The sequence below is a fragment of the Paramisgurnus dabryanus genome, chromosome 10, assembly GCF_030506205.2.
Source record: "Paramisgurnus dabryanus chromosome 10, PD_genome_1.1, whole genome shotgun sequence".
Classification (NCBI taxonomy): domain Eukaryota; kingdom Metazoa; phylum Chordata; class Actinopteri; order Cypriniformes; family Cobitidae; genus Paramisgurnus; species Paramisgurnus dabryanus.
The window spans coordinates 2278480-2299900 of record NC_133346.1 but is presented as its reverse complement, the minus strand read 5'-3'; the positions used below and the strand labels follow the sequence as shown (position 1 = coordinate 2299900).

Genomic DNA, 21421 nt, shown 5'->3' with positions numbered 1-21421 from the left:
AATGACATGAGGGCGAATGAAGGACGATTAAAGCATCATACAAAAGAAATCACTTCATTTTTTGGGTGAACTATCTTTATAATGAGCTTGGGTGAGTGGTTTCTCTTGGTGTCTGGTTCAGGAGTGTTTCAGTGATTTGTCTGTGAATTCCAGCATGTGTAAGAGCTATAGGATCCATACGCACACACACAAACACACACACAGCCCTCGGCTAAACTCTAAATTAAAGACCTGGCTATGCACAACACTCCTTTGAGGCTAACAGCTAATGAAATGTACACGTTGAGCCCCAGAGCTCGGGTCAGAGAAACGACACCTGACACTCTTTGTGCTGGTTTACTGTGTGTCTGCTACCAGCCATGAGCTGTCTGTCTGTCTACACCTGTCTGTCTGTAAATTGAATACATTTATTTTAACTTTCTGCTGTATTCTTTAACGTACCAGGAAATGTTGCTGTTTAATGAGACTCCATAAGTAGGCTACTTTTTATTGGTCAACGCAGCATTCTTCAATGACAATGCATGATGGCAGATGGCCAAATATAAAGTTGTCAGATACATATATACATATATTAGTATATTATATTAGTGCAACCAAATGCAACACCACTTCCGTTGCCAAAATGCGCGCGCAGGCTATTTGATCACGTGTGCTGTAAAAGGGTCTATATAACGCTTTTCGTTGTGCTGTATGATATTTGTAAAATTATGCTTGAACATATAAATCATTCAATCAAAACTATTGTTGGTAATCGTCATGGTTATCTTAAAAAAATGGGGTATGTATATGTGATGCCCAAATAGAAGGAAATGGACCTGGCAAATTAGTAAGTGAGGACATATAATGAAGTATCATATCAAAATAATTATGATAATAATTATAAAGCATCATTATAGTGGTTTGTTTGTTTGTACTGTAGTATGTGTGGGCTGTCATTTCTGTCCTTAGATTTGTTTTCTCAAAGGACTTCAACATCTTACCGCGGTATCCTCAGGAGAGCTTCTCCAGGTCCCACTATAAATAGACCAATTAGAGCTGTTTTTCTGCGACGGGTGTGCGGTTTCTTACAACAGCCCACTCACCCACGAGAGAAAGAGAGAGAGAGAGAGAGAAAGAGAGAAAGAGAGGGGTCATTAGCAAGGCTGTCACCAGCTGCAGGACGTCCTTCTCACCTGCACACAGACACAACAGTTTTGGGAAACATTTGAAGACAATAAAGTGTAATTTTTTGCAGGTTAGCAGTTCTAGCTGCATGTGTGGGCTGTGATGTAATGCCTATTAATTTGTTTCAAAACGCCTGTTTTACGTCTATAATAAATGTGTCCCTCGCTACTGCCAGCGAATTAATTTACCCGGTGCTGAAGGCAGTTTTACACCCCGTTACGGTATTACTTAACAGAGAAATCTGTCTCTTCCTCTACTACCCCCCCACACACAGAATCTCTGTAGCCGCGGGACATCGCATAAGATGTGCTCTCACCCAATTTGTTTGCCTTTCTGCTTAATTGACTGCGCTTGATTGCCCCTGTTAAATCGCGCCGAGAAACTGTGACGGAACCTCGGCCGTCCCCGCGCTCGGATTGCACTACGATTTTATCACTTTGTTTATTTAAAGAGTTATATATTTATTTCATTTAGGGCTACAAAAAGCATTCCCTTGGGATTACGTAATCATCCCAATTCCCTTGCTCCCCATAAAGTCTTGGCAGTTTTATGATGGTTCCATTGTGCACCGTTTCCTGGGTGCCAGAAAGAAGCTCATAGTGGAGGCCCGGCGGTTCCTCGCGTCAGCGGCGCATCCAGAGCCCCGGAGCTCCAGGGCTGGCTGTCAAAACCGGCTGGTCGCTTGGGATTACTCCAGATTGGAGCTCATTAGCGTCCCGCGGAGAATCGCGCGCTAAATGGTATCAAGCAGCTATTTTAGACGAGGTAATCTTGAGAATGTGTTATATTGTGCCGCTTGACTTATTTCCGAGGGATTTGGCTTCCAGTGAGTAGGGGGAAATAAAAACACGGAAAGTCCGGAGTGAGGCATTTTTTGTGAAGATGGAAAAGAAGGATGCTGTCTGTGTTTAAATGGAGTGCTAGATGATGGGACAAAACTTACATCTAGGTGCGTCCTCCCTCGCTGGACCCCAGCCAGTCGAAACCATGCCGATGGACACTTTCCTCGACCCTGAAACATGAGCAACGCTAATAGTCTAATTATACAAGCTCAAGAGTACATGGATGGTAAACACAAGCATATTGGAAGAGAAAAGAGGAAATCTAACGCTGATCCGACCATCACCCCCACCACAGTGTGATCCCTGTTAAGTCCCCAAACTTGATAAGATGCCAAGTGGCCCCGTGAAGAGTTCCTTGAACAGATTAAAAACGTTGTACATCAGAGCAGACCTTCTTTGGTTTGTCTCAGGACCCTGATGACCCAGCGTCAATTGTTTGTCATGCAAAACATCAAAATGCATTTATTGTTTACTATTATCATGGCTGGTTTTTGGTTTTGTTGTTGCATCCCTAGTTGCATTACTCTCGCATTGCATTTCTGCTGATAAAGAACAGATTCATGGGTCATGACACACCAGATCATCTACTCTGGTTAACCAGCTTCATCAGCAAGATCACAGTGGTTGACCTGCAAAGTCTAATTTGGTCTTTTTGGCAGGGAAAGGAAGAACCCACAGGTTACCATCAGAATAAACCCAGACGTCAAGTTCTATTAAAGCACAGCCCAATATCATTTCCTTTGATCTGATACATCCCGAGCCCTTCTTCCCTTTAGCTCAGTCCCCCCAGCAGCGGATAGACTTTCTCGCTCCAGTTTCAGCCGCAGGTCTCTGTCTCCAGCTTCCTTATCAGGTATCCTGCCGACCATCACCTAGCAGAGCAGAGTTTGGTAACTCGCCTGCACAAGGCTACGGAGGAATGCTATTGTAATGTAAAGCCACGCGTCAATGCGAAATGCACAAACTCTAATGAGTGACCCTGTGGAGTAACCATTCATTAGCCGAGATAGATAATTAGCAGTAATTAAGAGCGTTTCCCTCTGCATGTTTGCTATGTGAGGCATTGCATCAATTGAGCCAATTTGTAGAGGTTCGGGTTAATGATTTTAAAAAGTGACTCGGAGAGTTTCGAGTCTGTTATCTCGTTACGCACGTGAATGACAGAGGCCGGGGAGGCAGGTAACCTCGCCGCCCAGCGTCGCCGGTTAGATCCGGAATCTAATATGGAGATGGAGAAATTACAGACAGGGCACAAGATGAATTATTCAGTCAAGACTGCCAGTTTGGTGATTAATTAATCATCAAGCACATCTCTGCCGGGGTTTATCCGAGAGAGACAAATGGACTGTTTGCATTTCGCTGCATCTCTTTGTAGCGCTGGCTACAAGTTTCAATCAGCCAGAGACCTCCGAGTCATAAACAAGGCCTGTGTGAGGAAAGATGTTGACTTGAATTTTGCATTTAGCCTTAAGATATGGGCTAAAAAAGCGAGAAGGGCCGTACACCGCTGCTGGTTGCTCTGTTTAGACCTTGAACACCATAGCAAACACCTGTGGAAACCAACGCACTCATTGGATGGATTGGCACATTTTGGGGCGGTTTCCCGGACAGGGATTAGACTAAAATAAATGTAAGAGCTGTCCAAACGGAAAACAACTTGCACTGACATATCTTAAAGTACACCAGTGCCCTTTGTTTTGCCTAAAATGGATGCCAGTAATCTTTTTAGTAAGGCATGTTTGTTAAAACTAGTTATATTTCTTAATTAAACTAAGGTCTAGTCCTGGTTTAAGCTAATCCCTGTCCGCGAAACCACCCCTTAATCTTTCATTTCACAGATGTTTTGTTGATGTAAAAAAAAATCATTAATAACTATGCTAAAATAAAAGCCTGGTCTGTCTGTAGCATTAATACGTAACTTTCAAAAACACAAAACATATTTTTTTGTACATTTAAAAAGATGCTGAAGTGTACAATGTAGACGTATTTCCAACATTTAAATGTTGCATTATTACACTGTAAAAAATGTGCTGTAATTATGCAGTTGTTTCGCAGTAACTTACTGTAGAAGATAAAGACTGAAAATGTTTCATGTTCATTTAACTTTGAACAAACTGTTGCCAGTAAATAACATAAATGTAAAATCTACAGTAAGTTACTGGCAGCTAGTTACCAGTAATACCCAGTAATACTGTAATTTCTACAGAAATTATTTATAGTGTACGTTTTTTTATGTAATATCCCTTTAACCATTTTATCGATAATGTTACCACCCTAACCATACCGCAAACCTTACCCTAAACCTATACAAATATTTAAAAAAATACGTAATTTATTCTTTTTATACTAATGCAAGATAACATACAGAAATGTGGTGAAAATTTCTAGTAACAATATAGCATTTAAAAAATATTTTAAGCTGCTAAACAGTTTATTAAAATCATGTAACTTACTGTAAGAAATAAAAAGCATAACAGACAGATGTGTAATCACAATCATTTATTTATTGCGAAATTTCAAAAGCGGTACCAAAAGTAGTTAAAATGACAATGTGCTGCGGTCCTCACTTAAGTAAATGAACTACAAAGAAATATTAAAGTTATTAGTCCACGATAACATTAATACAGCTTCTCTCTGTCAAGGCGTGCATTTCAAATTTCAAAACATGGACTGAAAGACAGCAATGTGTGCGCAAATCTGTGACGTAGCACGCAAGAGCCAATGAGCGTTTGATATCACTACCGTAAAGCAATGTCGTAAAGCTTCATGAGGCTCAATATTTGAATTTTAATTTATCACAAACACGAGGATTGACGTTTATGGTCGCTGATGAGAATTGGAATCAAGATTGTTGGGTAAACATGTTATTAATATGAGTAAGAAACGCCAATGCCTGCCATTTTAATATTTATGAATAGGAATACGCTGTTAATACGTAAATAATTCGCGTATTAGTCCTGTCAACAAGTTGACATTATACGTTTCAGTGTGTATGAAACAAAAGTAAATGTACAGGTTGTACAACCACACTTTACATAAAAATACCTTTTCACATTGAAAATAACTAACACATGGGCTCAACAGCAATGCTAAACACATAGCAATGTTAATTTTAAATGAATGGTAATAACATTATACAACCCTGCATTAAGTAATATAGTTAATAGTGTTGGCTGTGCATCATCTTTTAATGGTTTGTGGCAGGTTGGTACATTAAATCAAGAATCCATATTACTATTCCTTACATGGGGCCGATGATAAAAGAGTTCAAAATAAATTATAGACGTGCATTGAAGGAAAGCCAGATCTAAAAAAACTGAATATCAGAGAGATGGCGTAAGCCAGTAAGTAATCAAGAACAATGAACATTTAAAAAAAATGCAAAGTTGTTTCAATGCATGGTTGTGGAAAACCCAACCGCTGGGTTAAATGAACATATAATAATGCACATATTTTAACCAAGCATGCATTGAAACAACCCTGCATAGATTCATTTAAACCCAGTGATTAGGTTTGGCCATAAGAAATGTTATACATTTTTCTGGTTTGCTTACTGGCTTACCAATCTCTCTGCTATTTTGTTATTAGATTATTTGGCTTAGCAAATTAAAAACCATTCTGGTCACCACTTGGCAACCCCCTAGTAACTACCACCGTAACTAACCAAGTAGCATGCAATACGCGATATGATAATGCTTTAAGTTTATAAAATCAAAATAAATTAAATTACATTTTTAAAAATTACATAACGCCATACGTTTTACACAAAGCATGTCTCTTTGACCATACGTATCTAATATGGTAATTGCTAACTATTGAGATTATTGCAACATTCTTGGTAATTTCAATATATCTTGCAGCCTTTCCACGTACTAAATTGACAACAAACAACCCCTTCACCAAAATTTTCCACCCGTGACCTCTGACCCAAGCCTGACACAAGTGCCGATTCACGTCAGCGCTGTTGTTTCACAGATACGGTCGATTCCGGGCCAAACGGCGAATCACAGCTTCGATACTCCTGCGCTAATCAAAGCTCAGGGAGCTGAAATGAGGCTCGAGTTACATCGAGGGGCTGCTGGAGAAGTTTGGAGGAAGAAAACGGCAGGAGGCCTTCAGCGGTTGTGACGGGTGGGGGGAGAACGGCTCAGCGGGCCGTCAGCACAGAACCACAGCTGCTTTCTGCTGTGCACCGCAGACCCCCGGCTCCCCCCTCAACTGACACACTGAGACCTTCACTGCAAGACCACGAGAGGTCAGCCAGCAGATAAAGGTGGGGGGCTTTGAGGAATTGGAGGGAAAGAGAATAAAAAAAGGCTAAAGAAAAAGCCGTATTGATGTTTCCACCCCTAAATCCCAAACCATGTTGAGTCATAGAATCGGCAACCGACCAAGAGACACAAGTCAAACCTGTGGGGGGGTGCAACAAATTCACATCCATATGGTCCAGGCCAGCGGCTCTCGACTGCCGGGTCGCAGTTCTGTTCCGATAGGGGGAGAAAAAATAACAATTCTTAATGTAAATAATAAAACTAAAAGTGTTGCCCCATTTATATTCTTTACTAGCTCGTTGTGCAAATAGGTCTCAGTGTGACATGTGCATTTTTAAAAGCGCAAATATTCCATGCCGTCTCTTAATTAAATATGTGCATAAAAAACGCATGAATAATAATTATAAAATAATTAGCAACCATTAAAGGCTCTTTATAAATAAGTACAGCGTGTCACATTGCAGCTACCCTATTTTAGCTACCCAACTCTTACAAGTATGTACCTAAAAACATGTGGTAACACTTTACAATAAGTGCTAAAAAAAATTTTAACATGAAAAAAACTTTATGTTCATTTTAACATTTACTAACACATTCATAAAATCAACCATTTTTTATTGCGCCATGAATGAACATAAATAAATGTAATGACATTAAATAACATTAATAAGAATTAATACATGCTGACAAACTATTGTTCATTGTTTGTTTATATTAATTTACTAATGCTTACTAAATGCATAAATGTACACGTACATACACTCACTTAAACGAAACCAAGCACAGTAAAATAAAATCAAACCTGGTTAAACGCGTATAAAACATGATCTTGTGTGGTAAATTTGCTTTTTACGAGCTGCTCAACCCAGATGTCACAGTTCAGCTGGTTAGTTTGGGCAGTTAACTCATTTAACGGCACACATCTATCTATATTATTACCATTATGCAGAAAAATCGGGCAAAATGTTAATTGCAAATATTTTATGATATGACCAAATGTTTGATTTTGATGGATTCTGGACTGTCAGTGCCAATGACAAACGTCAGCGTCATTTTCCTGCGGTGCCAAAATAATTAGTCACATGACATTTATAGGTCAGGTGTTTAAATACGCTGTTTGACCATGAAAAGAAATGGCAGCAATGGATGAAATTGAGATGAAAGATCTCTACAGGTACGACAGAGCTTACATTAAACTATAACAGTGTTTAGAAGCCACTTACAACATAAATAAAAATGTTTTATATGATATCACTGTAAAAAATGTTGTTAAACAATTCCGTAGAAATTACAGTATTACTTGTAGCTACTTGTACAGTATTACTTGTATTACTTGTCTTTACAGAGTAAAACTAAAATAACAACATCAAGCAAAACATTCTGGGAAACAAAATCTGAAGCAAAAAACAGAAAAAGGTTGATGATGATTTCTGTTTCCCAGAATGCTTGCGTGAGGCTGTAATTGTATAGTTTTATTCTGTAAAGATAAAGACTTGTTAATATTTAATATTTATATAACTTTCAACAAACTCTTCCAGTAAATAACATAAATTTAAATTTACAGTAAGTTACCCGCAACCAGCTGCAAGAAAGACTGTAATTTCTACTGAATTTTTTTACAGTGTAGTTATGCAGCCGTTTTCCAGTAACTTACTGTAGATTTAAATTTATATTATTTACTGACTAAATGAACATTAAACATCAAGTCTTTATCTTTACAGAATAAAACTAAAACCATAACCATAAATCCTCATCAACATTTTAATGATTTCCAGAATGTTTGCATGAGGCTGCTATTTTTTTAGTTTTATGCTGTAAAGACAAAGACTTTATGTTTAATGTAACTTTGAACAAACGGTTGCCTATAAACAACATAAATATAAATCTACAGTAAGCTACTGCAAACAGCTGCCAGCAATACTGTAATTTCTACAGACATTTTAACAGTGTACCATATCAACTCACAGCTTCAGGATCCTGATGTAAAACCAGTTGGAGGATCAATTACCTGCTGATTAAATCAGTGGCGCATTTTATATGCACATATTAAATGCAAATGTCCCTCACGTCATCCGCTACGTCTTCAGCGAAATTTATCATCATTACAATTATTGAGGACTCAAGTATGTGACAATCAACCAATTACCTCTCCCCCCACCCGACAATTCTAGGGTAGATAAGACACATGGGAAGTCTTTACAACCAATCCAAAACCATTAGAGATAATAGAAGTGTTGAGTGAATCCAAACAGCCTAAACTGCCCCACGACACTTGCTTGCTTAGCCAATAGAACACAAACAAAAGGAAGTTTAAGACAACCTGGGCTAAAGCGGGGGGGGGAATATATATATATCTCTATATATATAAAGATTCCAATGCATTCCCAAGAGCTCCACTCCACCCCCCGTCCTCATTCTCTTCCGAAAAAACTAAAAAACTTCTCTCTCTTTTCAACCAACTTGCTTTTGGATGAGCTCTCCTTAAAAAGATACCAAAATCTTTGTTTATCCCCATTGTTCCGGAGGTGGGGGGTGGATTTTCCCTCTCTGTGCCGATTTCCATCGGCTCTGCCCAGCTATTTAAGTGTGTATTGTGAAGGCTGACCTATGAAAAATTCAGGGGACAGACAGAGACCCAAGCCAGTGTCTTTCCTCCGTTGGGCTCCTCTGGGATCATTGGGCTATGGGAGACACTGCCATTTGCACACCAATTGCTGAATCCCATTCTTAAAGCCAAGCTGGGCTTAGATACCCCTCCTCCTATCCTGCTCTGTCTCCCGTTCTCCAGCGGTCCCACCATGGTGTTCCTCTGTGAGGCGAGATGAATAGGAAACCTGCTTTGGGACAGAATGAATGCGCAGACTGTCAAGGCTCTCAAAGGCCTGCAATTTTCGAGCCACTCGTGTTGCATATTAACATGTATGTGAGGACTAAACCGTGCGGTCGAGCTCCCGCAAACATGCGCGATGGATGGGGAATGGGTAAACCTAAACAAACATGTGAGAATTTCTCAGGTTTGAAGAGGTGAAGGGCTGTCACGCTCGCTTTGCGTTGCGAAAGCGTTCGTGACGTGGCCACAAAATGGCTGCAGTGAAATTAGTTGTTTTTGTACGAGACCGATCACGTTTGCATACACTTGGCGGAAATCTCAATAGTTAAAACCATTTTAGATTTGCATAAACACATTTAGGTAGAACAAAAATTGTAAAAAAAATTTTTTTTTTAATAAATTACTAAAATAAATGTGCAGAGCAGATATAACCGTTTAAATTTGTTTAACATTGTTTGCTTTATATATAATTCCCATCCCAGCATTTATATGTTAATGTCTTTTATTCTGGAATAGTAACAATAAAGAATGATTCGGTGTGTACAAACCTTTGACTGGTCGTGTAATTACATCAGACGGCTGTGGTAATTAAAACACAGCGCTCATCTTTCAATTAAACCAAACTCTGGGGCTTTCTAAAAATGTTTGCATGCGATTAAAGCTTTTTAACAAACATCTGCATCTTTATTATCTTAAATTAAAGTATATTACCATTTGACCTTGTTTGCAAAGTTTTTCTATGTTTGTCACGTGGAAAAATTAAATCAAGTTTTTGTGAAATATAATAACAGGTTATAACTAGTCTCACAGTGACAGTCAACAATAGTAAAAGCAGAGGCCTACAGTCATCTCCAAATGGGAAAACTGTCTCACTGTAGCTCCAGTAAATTGGAAAAACAAGGACAAGAATGTCTGGCGCCAGCCAAAGAAAACGCACCTTCGGCCTAACTGCGCTAGGACATTTTTCAGACTGCGTTTCCTGTGAAAGATTCCGTCTCTTAGACGGTGCGTCACTCTTGGGAATCGAAATCACCGCGGTATTGAGTCCGTTTGAATACGGCAGTCTCGAGGTGTGCACACCAAAAAGTTAGGTTGCAAGTTTGAAAGAAAATATACATTGACAAAATTGTCCTTATTTTGCATTAATAGATTTCACAGACACGTTTGACAGACATTTTGTTTAATTCTCTACAATAAACAAATCTGAGTCCTGCAGTTGCACTTTAACATCTGCTCACAACGAAATCCCCAAATTCTATTCATGAAGTCTCCATGTGTTTTGCTATCATCAATAAGCAATGATTTACACGAAGAACAGTGAGGTAATCACGATCAAGATACTCTAGAGACTTCACCACCCAAACCCAGCAGTTTCAAACCCGTCCAAACCACTGGAGATTTGTAGCTGAGCGTTTCACAAACAACCTCCTGTCATTTGACTTCAGTTTAACCCGCTCCACTCTCTCGAAAATATTTTCCCACTGTTTAAGATTAGTTCAGGGCAAACATAAAGACTGCATTTCTCAGGCAATATCTCGAACCCGGTGCCCCTTAATCAAACAAAAATGGATGGCTGCTTTGCGGTTCTCGTCGCCATTTAAGACTAAACTTTAAGCCGTGGGTCTTTGGTAGAGAGAGTGTGCTAATTTAGGTTTCTCTTGGGAAGAACGCCACATTTCATAGGAAAACACTGAATTAAATGACAGCAGCTCCGCGGAGGACCAAGTAACGCTTGGAAAAGTGCATCATTTACAACATATTTATTGTTAATAACTGATCCATAATATACAGGTTATTTACAAAAAAAACTCTGCGGGCACAAGTAACTTCACTTTAAGCTTCGTGTATATCACAATAATGAGAGAAAAATGAAGAAAAGAGGTAGAACAAGAAAACGGAGAGGTGTCGAAGACCAAAAAATTGGTTAAAGACCTTTTTCTCTCCAGAAGAAAACCTATTTTCTTAAAAGGAAAGTCTTTTGTCACGAACCATTGTCCTCGCTTGAATAGCCTGCCAATTCCAACTAAACATATTCACCATCAGTTGGTTTAAAGGCAGAGGGAAGCTTGGGGTCTCAATGGAGGCTCGGTAAGGAGGGAAAACCCAGGCAAAGCAGAGTTTCGACTTGAAACAATGGCATTCCGATGCTGGCCAGGCAGGGTCACAAAGGGATGTTCTCAGGGTGAATATCAAATTTCCAAAAACAGTAGGGAGAGGAGAGAACCCCCACTGGCCTTTAAAAGTCAAAAGGTTGACCCACCACAGACATGGAGACTGGTGCTGTAGACCTCGGATATAGAAAAAGGGAAGCTTTATAACGGAGAGCTGACGTCCTCTCGTGTGAAGGAATTCTTTTTGGATGCTTGGACGATCAGTTTTTGTTTTTTAAATGGGAAACAAAATGGGAATAACATAACAAAAAATAAAAAATAGCAATTGTAAGGGGAAAAGTCACTTTTTCTGTCAATAGAAGTCTTTCGAAATGTTTAGATATGAATAAAGAAGCTTTGCTGAACAAACAGAGAGAATAAATATTTATAGAGAGAGCAGGACTCTCTTAATATCTAATCTAAGCCTCACTCGGAAGTCAAGTTACAAAAAAAATGAGGTAATCCAAACAAAAACGCAACAACGGTTTTAGAGGATAAAAATACACTAAAAAGCAATCGAGCCTCGCTTTCCAAGATTCCAGTCTGATGTGCTTGTGTGTTTCCTGTATCCCACTGTCTCTCCTCTCCTGCGAATCTAAAGAGATTTTGTTGGCCCAAAGATTTGCTTTGCGGACACCCGGAGAGCGTCGTGGCTTCTCTAGTGCTAGTAAAAAAATAAACGGATATCCAATTGATGCTGGAAAACACCAAGCCGACAGTTTGAGAAAGCAGCCGGCGAGGTCCCAAAGTGGTTGGGGTTGTTCTGGATGAGTTCGGGTCGCATCTGGAAGCGAATGAAACTGCGGGGGGGCCTCCACCCCCCGGTCCCGAAAATCAGGGCACCGCGGGTGGCTTCCCTCTGGGTCCCTCCCCCATCCCCACACCGAGATCGTGCAGCACCTGTGGAGAGCGCACACAGAGACGCGACACATGTCAGTCATTCTGTCGCCGTGGAAATGCTGCGGACATAAAAAAAGCAACGGGAGACACACAAACGGTAGGATGGTTTGACGAGACAGATGGCGCGGCGTCTGCATCTGATTGCGTGAAAATCAAGTAAGTGGGTACGAATAATAGAGCGCAGCAGTGACCGCTTCGGTTTCGGAAGTATTTTTCCCATTAATTTCTCCGTAAGGATTTTGAAATAATTTTTCTGACAGCCCTGAGATTAAAAACTACGATTCGAACCAAATTTCGGAAAATAGGGGGGTAAGGTGCGGGAATTTGCGATAATTTTATGCAAACATTTCTTTAATACATCACTCGCAGTGCATCATGGGATTGGTCGCAGGAACTTTTCTTATAAGTGGAGCTTAATATTAAACCAAATTTAACGTTGAAATCACAGATTTTCTACAGTAGCAAAAATCACGGTAGGTCTTGAAAGGTTTATACGTTGTCATTACGAATCAATTTCTCTATGGGATTTGTACTTCTGGAACCCTGCTGTTACGCTCTGTATGGCAGAGAGGAAAAGAAGTCAATGGCTTTTCCTGTGATGACGGATAGATTTGTTACCTTTTTAAGTGATACGCTAAAGAGCCACTTCTGGCCGTCTGATGGTGCTTCTACCCATGTCCTGTGGGGAGAGATACAAGAGAAAAACAAATTAAGATCACATCACAGCACTGACGTATAGGAAAAAAGAAAACACTTGTTGCGGTAACTTGAATTAATAGTATTTCAAAAGAACCCAATTTTTTGTTGTTGTCTTTCGGAAAACAAACTTGACAAAGTTAAGCTACAGTGATGACTTATGGGCAGCTGGTACAACCCCATTCAACCTTTGTTATATGGAAAAGAAATTCATCTTTTGTAGTCCACCAAGAATAAAAAAAACGTCATGCAGTTTTGCAACAACAAGAGGGGGAGTAAATGACAGAATTTTCATTTTTGGACGAAGCGTTTCTTTAAACTCTCATCTCGCAAATCATCCCGACAGTGCAGACTTCATTACTCAAACGCTGGGATCGTATCCATATCATTGTTACACGGCTATATTCCAAGTCTCTAAACAGCAGCCAACAGAACTGCAGGGGACACAGTGGGTGTCTCCCCACACAAGAGTGTGAAAATAGCTTGGCACTAACGTTCTCTTTTACATAAACTAGTCCCTCTAGAACCTGTTTTTATATGCTGTTATATGGTTTGAATTTCCATTGACAAATTAGAATGAAATTATTCTAAAATATTCTAAAGAGAGCGCGGGACCCAAGCCAAGGGATATGAAAGAGCTTTTCACAGTTTTCGAAGGCCCAGAGCACTGAAGGAGTTTCACATCAGAGCCCTGGGGCCGTCTCCACCGACCCCCCCGCCGTCCCCCACCCCCTCCACTACCGTGGACAGGGATCGCCTTCATGAGCGCTGGGCCTAGTTTTGGGAGAGGGGAAGGGCTGGAAACCGGGCCAGCTGTGGGGCCCAGTCTGGCTGGCTGACTGCTGTCGGGATGGTTGACTGCTCTGTCTGGCTCTTAGACATGTTCTCTTGGCCAGCGCAACACATGCGCTAAAGCGTACGCATGGAAAAGCAACACCCTTCTGCTCCATATGCAGTTCACAGGCAAGCTCTCAGTTTTGCCTGGTCACTTACAAATGAGGGGGAGAACTTGTTGGTTTATGTTTCAGTGGGTGGGGTCGTTGAGAAGAACCTTAATGATCTTAGAAACACGTTTGACAATGACGACAACTCATGAGGTGACATGGAAAATTAACTTCTTGGCTTCGAGCTTCGGGGACGACCTATTCGTCATTTTTTTAACAACTCTATCAAACTCTTCTTAAAAACACTACTAACCCGTTTTTTAAGGAACGGTACACAAAAAATATATTTAATCGTTAAGTTTTTAGCAGCATAAATTCCAATCCGCGTTTGTTGTGTGGAAAACAAGACTATCATACAGGGTGGGGTGAAACGAGAGTAAATAATGACAGAATTTCTGAGTGAACTTTTCCTAAAGTTTAGTTTAGTGAAGAGCGATGACGCATCGTTCAAAGCGTTTGGTCTTGCTGGTGCATCTTTGGCGGAACACGCCTGTCTTTTGACAAAATGCAAAAGCGGAATTCGGCGCATGCCAAGACAAGCAAGACAAGATCATGTTTTTTTTTTCTTTTCCACCCCGACATTCCTCATGGAAAAATGCTGCGTATCACACCACGGCCATGGGAAAACAGTCTAATTAATTCTGCTCTGCAAACAAACACTCCCATGTAGAGGTGCGTCTGCGCATGTACCACACACTTACAAGATCATATCAATCACATGAGCGGAAGCTGTTGAATTTACTAAAAATCAATTGCATGCAAATGCTGGCAAGGACTAACAGATGAGTAAAGACTTAAATGTGTGCTTCTGCGACAACGTCAAATGCTTTACGTACATTTACAGACCAGATTTTTTGGGAAATCAACAAGAAATCAAAGATATGGATATTTGGATAAATCCAGTTAGGACTTTGAAGTTTTTTTAAAAGGACCCGCTGAGATATCTAGGTTGGTTGACAAATAGGGAAAACCATCAAAGATTTTAAAATTCATTTATGTAAAGGATGTGCACGTTACACGGAGTTTGGAGTTCACACTGTTTGCTGATTTTTTTTCCACATGGATATCAAGCCATGTTTTCTCTTCACATCAATGATGTCCCTCCCTCACAAAATGCATCTCTATACCTGTGTTCTAAACCTGTTTCTGGAGTGTTGTTTTGAGTCGTTTTCCCAGGAGACCATTGCATCTTCTCCTTTGTTTTCTCTCTGTCCTGGTCTTTTAGTGTTTACTCTCGGAGCCACAAAGCTGTCAGAATATCCGACAGCCCCCGTTTGAGAAATTGCATCTGACAACCTTCTCTATTTATTAGGCAAAACGGTAAAAACACACTCTGAGCTGAAGCTCGCTTTTGACTTTCTGATGCTCACAAACGAATTCATAAATGCATTTTTGCTGCTTTAATGTGTGTTCTGCATTTGGTTTCATTTAATCGTAGCCAGAAATTATTGCAAAGTTTATACAGTAAAACATATTAAAATGATAGAATGTAAGACTAAGACAAAAATGCTATACATATAAAAAATAATAACAAAATAAGACTGAAAGTCTAAGACATTGTGATCAAAACTGCAGCAAAAAAATTTGTGATCCAAGGAAAAGCTCCCTTTAAAGAAGATTATTAGATTTTTAAAAACAATAACATAACAATAAAAACTCAACCTGAGGCAGAACATGGAAATAGAGATTGATGCAAAAAACAGATTTGTGGTTTTTGTGGTATTTTGGATGTTTAAATGCATATCCTTGCTGATTTTATAAGAAAATAATTCTCTATTATTGCTTTCCTGCAATTCTCAACTATAGAGAAAATAAAGTATGCCCTTCACGACTATGACGCGACACATATCTAAATATGACACGTGTGAAGGCGCGAGGTGACAGGAAAGAGAATTGTGAGGTAAAGGCGCGCGAAATCTTGGCCACGCGCCTGAATGGCTCTGTTTAACCCGGCTTAATAACGCCAATGCGAGCTCAAACATGTCTGTAGGCAAATTAATGGCAAACTCCAACGATTTTTATTTCCAAAATAACGCAAAGACAGCCACGGACACGTTAAGGTACTTAGTGTCTCTCTCTCTCTCTCCCCCCTCTCTCTCTCTGTGTATGTGTGTGACCTGTGATGCTTTGGACTGAAATATTACACCTCTAACATAACATCTGAACGGCAGGGTAAAGTTTCCCGTAAATAAAAAAAGAAAACCTGAGGTAAAAAATATCGATAGACCAGAAATAGATTATGGAGACCAGACTTATCTAACGTATTTTTTTTTAACACTGCCGGTCGCTCTTATCAGCTTTGTGCATTCATTAAAACCGAGTTCCTGATATTTACTTCAGATTCCTGTTTATTTGTATTTACATTTCAGTTTTATATAACACATTTATAATATCTTTTTTATGTAATTGAGTAATGAAAAATATTATAAGAGATTTTGATACATTATGTATATAAATGATGTGTTATATTTTTTACCAAATACCAGGAATATTTATACTAATTTAAAAGCATTATTATTATCATCATTTTTGTAATTTATTATTAATAATAGTATTGTTTAATAATTGTAGCAGTGATTTTTACTGATAATACTTCTAGACAAATGCATACAGAGAACCTATTTGTCAAAACAGTTATTGTAAGTTGTATTCAAAACCAATAAATACACTATTATAAAAAGAAATAAATTGATGTGTGTGTATTTGTGTGTGTGTCTATATATATATATATATATATATATATATATATATATATATATATATATATATATATATATTAGTACAGACATATGGTAGGTAAGTAGATATATACACACACACATATACAAATACACAAAATACACACACTCTGTACTAAAGAGATGTCTGCCTTTGTAATCTAGAATAGTGTACATATTTTTTATATAGTTATATATGTATACTTATAAATAAAACTTTACCACCCAATTACAAATGAGATATAATCACATAGGCAAACAATCTACTCAGTACAGACAGTCAGTGGGTAAGTTATTGTTTTTTTCTCATTCAGATTTTTGCATCCTCTTTTCTGTCAGCTGTAGACAGAGTGTTTTAAAGTGTGCTAATTAAAGCTCACTTCTGGGTGACAGATTAGCTGTAAATGGGTCCCTGTGCCTGAGGTTAAGCAACCTAAGGTTGTTCATTATTCGACCATTAAGCCATCAAAGTAAACTCAACAGTCCATAAAAACACCAATTCATCATGCTCTCACTGCAAGTCAATGAAGTTTACCTTCTTTGTTGTCACTCTGGCCTCGTGCTCTATCCCAGAATCCCAGGCACTTGTCATTAGCGGGGTCCTCTATCAGAGCCTTGTTGCCGGGGACATACCAGGTGGCATGCTGCTCTGTCATGAGAGCGTCAAGGTCAATGGAATTCACAGAGCCCTTGCCTGCAACCGGGCTGGAATTGGCCATGGCACACTCTCCATTTAGACCAGTCTGACAGTCAGCCTTCTTGCCCGTTTTCCCTCCCATCGGCTGGTCCTCAGAGATGCTGAACTGCTGTCTTTGCAGCTGGATTTGAGCCTGCAAAATCTCTAGAGGATGAACCTCATCCTGGCCGGCGTTGCTCAATGGCGTCCGCACCTGTTCCATGCACGGAGCGTCAGCGTACCCGGCTCTGTTTTCAGAATTACACTTCACGCCGGCTCTGCAAGGTCTCGCATCCTCGTTGTTGTAGTTTGGGCTCGCTTCATCTAAATAATCCATGCAGGGCGAAACGCCATCCGATTTGCCTACGCTTTGAATTCCGCTGTCCATGGAGGTCGCCAGGTCGGGCTTTCCGAAGGAAGGGGAGACCATGGCCCTCTCTGGAGTTTTACCCCTGCTCTCCATGCCCATGTTTATAGCAGAACCTTGCTGACTCGGGCTGACAACCGGGTTACTGCTACACTGAGGGGAGAAGTTTCCGGGACTTATGTGCCCGCTATCACGTCTTTTCTTCCCCCTCCCTTTGCCACTGCCTGTTGCCATTTTACCCTCACATACAGACTCCATGTTGTTGTTTGGGGAAAGGGTGCTAGCTTCCCTTTTCGCCATCTGGCCCGTACCACTTTGACCTGCCGTCGTATTGTTGTTATTCCCAGAGCAAGGCGTTTGACTGTTCTGAGAAGCATTGCTCTGAAAATACTCTGCTCCTGGGCCGCAAGCTACACTACTGCCATTGCTATTTATGTCCTGCTCAACCTGACCTGCTTTGCGTTTGGCCTCATTTTGACTTTTCTTATTAAAAGTCACATTGAGGTTCGGGGCCCCAAGGCTGGCGATCATATTCTGGCAGGCCGTGGAAAGAGCTGCCAGACAGCTTTGGCCAAACACACTGTCTTTTGTATTGGCTTTGTTCAAATTCCCCAAAGAGAGGGCCCCAAGCTTATTGACTGACAGGTGCTGGCTGGAGAGGTACTCAGGATGGGCGGAATAGTTCCCTGGAGAGGAGCTAAATCCTGGTGGATTGCTTTGGGGGGCTCCCTGTTGATTTGGCCCTCCAGGAGGGAAGCTATGCTGCCTCCTCATTGCCATGCCTCCGAATTCGGCCGGCCTCCTGTCCACGGATGCGCCCGACTGCATGTTGCCCTCATCAGGAGACTGCATCTGCAGAGGATTGCTGACATTATTTTCGAATGCATGATGTGCTCCTGGAGAATTCAAAGACTGCATGTCCATGCTTGTGACACCTTGTCTAAAAATAATGTTATGTCCGTTCTCTGTCTGCTCCAGGGCATGAGTGTTTGTTTCCCTACAATGTTGCTGTTGTGGCTCAGGAAACCATGAGTTTTCTTGAGGTAGATGGGGACTGTCAAAGTTTCCATGAAAATTATGTTTTTTCTCAAAATTCGACTGCGACACATTACCCAGAGGCCCTCTGCAGCCCATTCCGTTTGATGTCACGTTCCCGTGGAGACTTAACTGCTGCAGGTCGGGTTGCCTCATTCTTTGCTGCTGGCTCCTCGATGCCATTTGTTTGATCATCATTGCCGCATTTTGTCGTCGCTGCAACGGCTGTTGTTGTTGCTCTGGGCCGGAGCTCAGGGGTAGGGGGCCTGATGGAAACCCATCCGTCACGTGAGATGTGAAGTCCCCCATGGGAGAAGGAAAAGCAGAAGGGGAGAGATGGTTCTCAAGACCAGGGCGATTATGTAAGCCATTGGTTAGGGGGTTGCAGCTCTCTCCAGCCGAGCCATTTGGGAGATCAAACCGTGGCCTTTTAGCCATATTTAAATAAGGCAGTGAGCTAAGGTGAGGGTGCTGGGGGGGTTGAGGTGCTAGCTGAGGGACATCAAATACCGGCTCCCCGAAGGGATTCATGTTATGGCTGTTCAGTCTGTGTACCGGCCGATCCATACCGTGCTGCACCATAGGGCCTTGAAAGTCTGTATTGTTCGGTCCATATTCAGGTGTGTGATAAAACCGAGGAAGGGCAGGGGAACCAGGGTTTTGCCTGGCTATGGGTCCGGCTCTTTGCTGCGCCATGAGGTGATGTCTAGCATTAACCCCTGGATCCATTTTCCCCCTGTTCCCAAATCTGTCAGAAAACACATTTTGCTGAGGTAGCTGCTGGTCGACTTTAGAGCCTCCCATCATGGGCCCTCGAGAACGATTACAGGTAGAAAAAGGACCCCCGACCGCTTGGTTCCCTGTTTCACAATAGGAAAGTTTGGGCTCCGTGGACTCGGCGTTAGAGAATCCAGTCATATCAAAATTCCCTGACAGAGGATCAGAGGGAAAACAATGCTCTGATCCCCCCATCCGGCCCTGTGGGAAAAGCCTGTAATGTTCAAGTCTGTGCGTTTCGGGGGATGAGGAAGGCAGGCCGTGAAACGAAGCAGCACGGTTAGGCGACTGGTCCAGAGGCAGACATGGCGCCGGAACGGCGTGGTTACCGTTATGGTGAGGTTGAAACTCGGGCATTGCGGCCATTCTCTGTTGCTGCTGCTGCTGCGAGATGCATTCTCGTGACTGTGCTTCAGCGAGCTGCTGACCAAATCCTCCTTCAAACATATGCGGGTGACCTGCATTGTTGTTATTAAAGCCCATGTGTCTGTCCCCATGCAAGCAAGAGGGCACGTTGTCCTGGTACAGATGTGAATGCTGCTCGTGGTTAGGTGGTTGATGGTTGAATGGTCCTTGCATGTGGAGTTGATGTTGTGGCTGAACTCCCATACCAAGCATATCCCCATGGCCATGAGTCTGGAATCCATACTGGTCTCTGTTCGACATGAAGTTGAGTCCCTGCATGGGGGATTCATTTAAGGGGCCCATCATCGGCTCCACAGCTACCGACGGCCCTTTCATATGAAATCCAGCACTGTTATAATTGGAGTTCATTTTCAGTTTGCACTGGACTTGAATTCCTTTGTTTCTGTTTGTGTGCCAGCAAGTTTAAAGAACAATTAAAAAGAACAATCCTTTGCAAAAATGCAGTCCATTTTATCTACTTCCACAGAGTAATTTTTTCTCATGTATCTTCTTCCCCAAGGGTCCATGTTAAGAGCCAATTTAAAAATGTTAATTACAATAGCATTATTATACTACCAAAAACTAAAGATTTTCATTTCACATGCATATGCGTTACGATAATACTGCGTAAATATTTAATGACGTGAAAGTAACATATTAGGTGACGTTAACTGGAAGTACCTCAGTTCCAACAAAAAAACGCACAGCTTTACATCCAAGACGCATATAAACCTGAATGTACCCTTAGAGAAACGGGTCTGGAAAACGCACATCTCAAATAAAAATCCTCGTTTACGTTAATAATCGATGCGTAACGATCCCGAATCCTTCAACACAAATCCAACGGAGTGCAAAACGGAGCTCATGTCCCATCTTCACATTTCCGATGCGATGCGCGCACAAATTATTTCAAATAAAAAAAACTCAAATGCATTAAATGTGTAGTCCAATAAAGAGAACTTTGCGCGTTCGTTTCTTCCTATGAGAAAAGCGTATACTCAATGCAAAGCACAGTGCCTTGTGTGCGCGCCTTATAAACTGGAGAGCCGACGGTTCCTTTTGTTGTCACAGTATGAAACGCGTTCTCCAAACGAATTAAACGTCCTTTTCTTTCATATCGTCCGTGCAGTCCGCGCAATCCATGCTATTTGATAAAATGCTTTAGTCTCCAAAAAGGCTTTTTTCATCTATCCTTGTGTCAGATGTGTTGACCTCCGGCTATCGGCAACAAGTTTGACATTCCCTCATCTATTTCAGCGCTGATTTCTCACCAATGCCTACACAGGGACACATGCGCAGGGGGCGGTGCTTCGCGCACTGAGGGCGGAGACTGACGCACATGGGAGGGGCTTCGTTTAAGGAAGTCTAACACAGATATAATGTATATATATTAAAGTTATGTTGTGTAAATATATGACCAAAAGAAGCATGTTTTATTCTTCAACGATAATGAAATAGCCTAGCTCAGATTGTCTTATTTCTTTTTATACTGGAATAGATTTCTTTAAGGCAGTTTCTTAATATAGCTAGAAGTGAAACGTCTTCAATATATATAACAGAATAGAATATAAATTAAATATGCATAATTTAGACTAGATAACGTTTAATCATGCAGCAGTGTATTATTAATACATGCATAAAATTGGC

General features: G+C 41.0%; 1 protein-coding gene across 1 annotated transcript; it reads right to left on the bottom strand.

Annotated features, from left to right (window-relative positions):
* Nucleotides 1-8080: 8080 nt before the first annotated feature.
* On the bottom strand, nucleotides 8081-20701 carry mn1a (meningioma 1a). Its single transcript, XM_065263583.2, has 3 exons — nucleotides 17050-20701; nucleotides 12776-12836; nucleotides 8081-12157 (listed from the first exon to the last, which is right to left on the bottom strand). Exons 1-2 carry the CDS (start codon nucleotides 20141-20143, stop codon nucleotides 12826-12828), a joined length of 3105 nt encoding a protein of 1034 aa, XP_065119655.1. The 5' UTR covers nucleotides 20144-20701; the 3' UTR covers nucleotides 8081-12157; nucleotides 12776-12825.
* Between the last annotated feature and the right edge of the window lie 720 nt (nucleotides 20702-21421).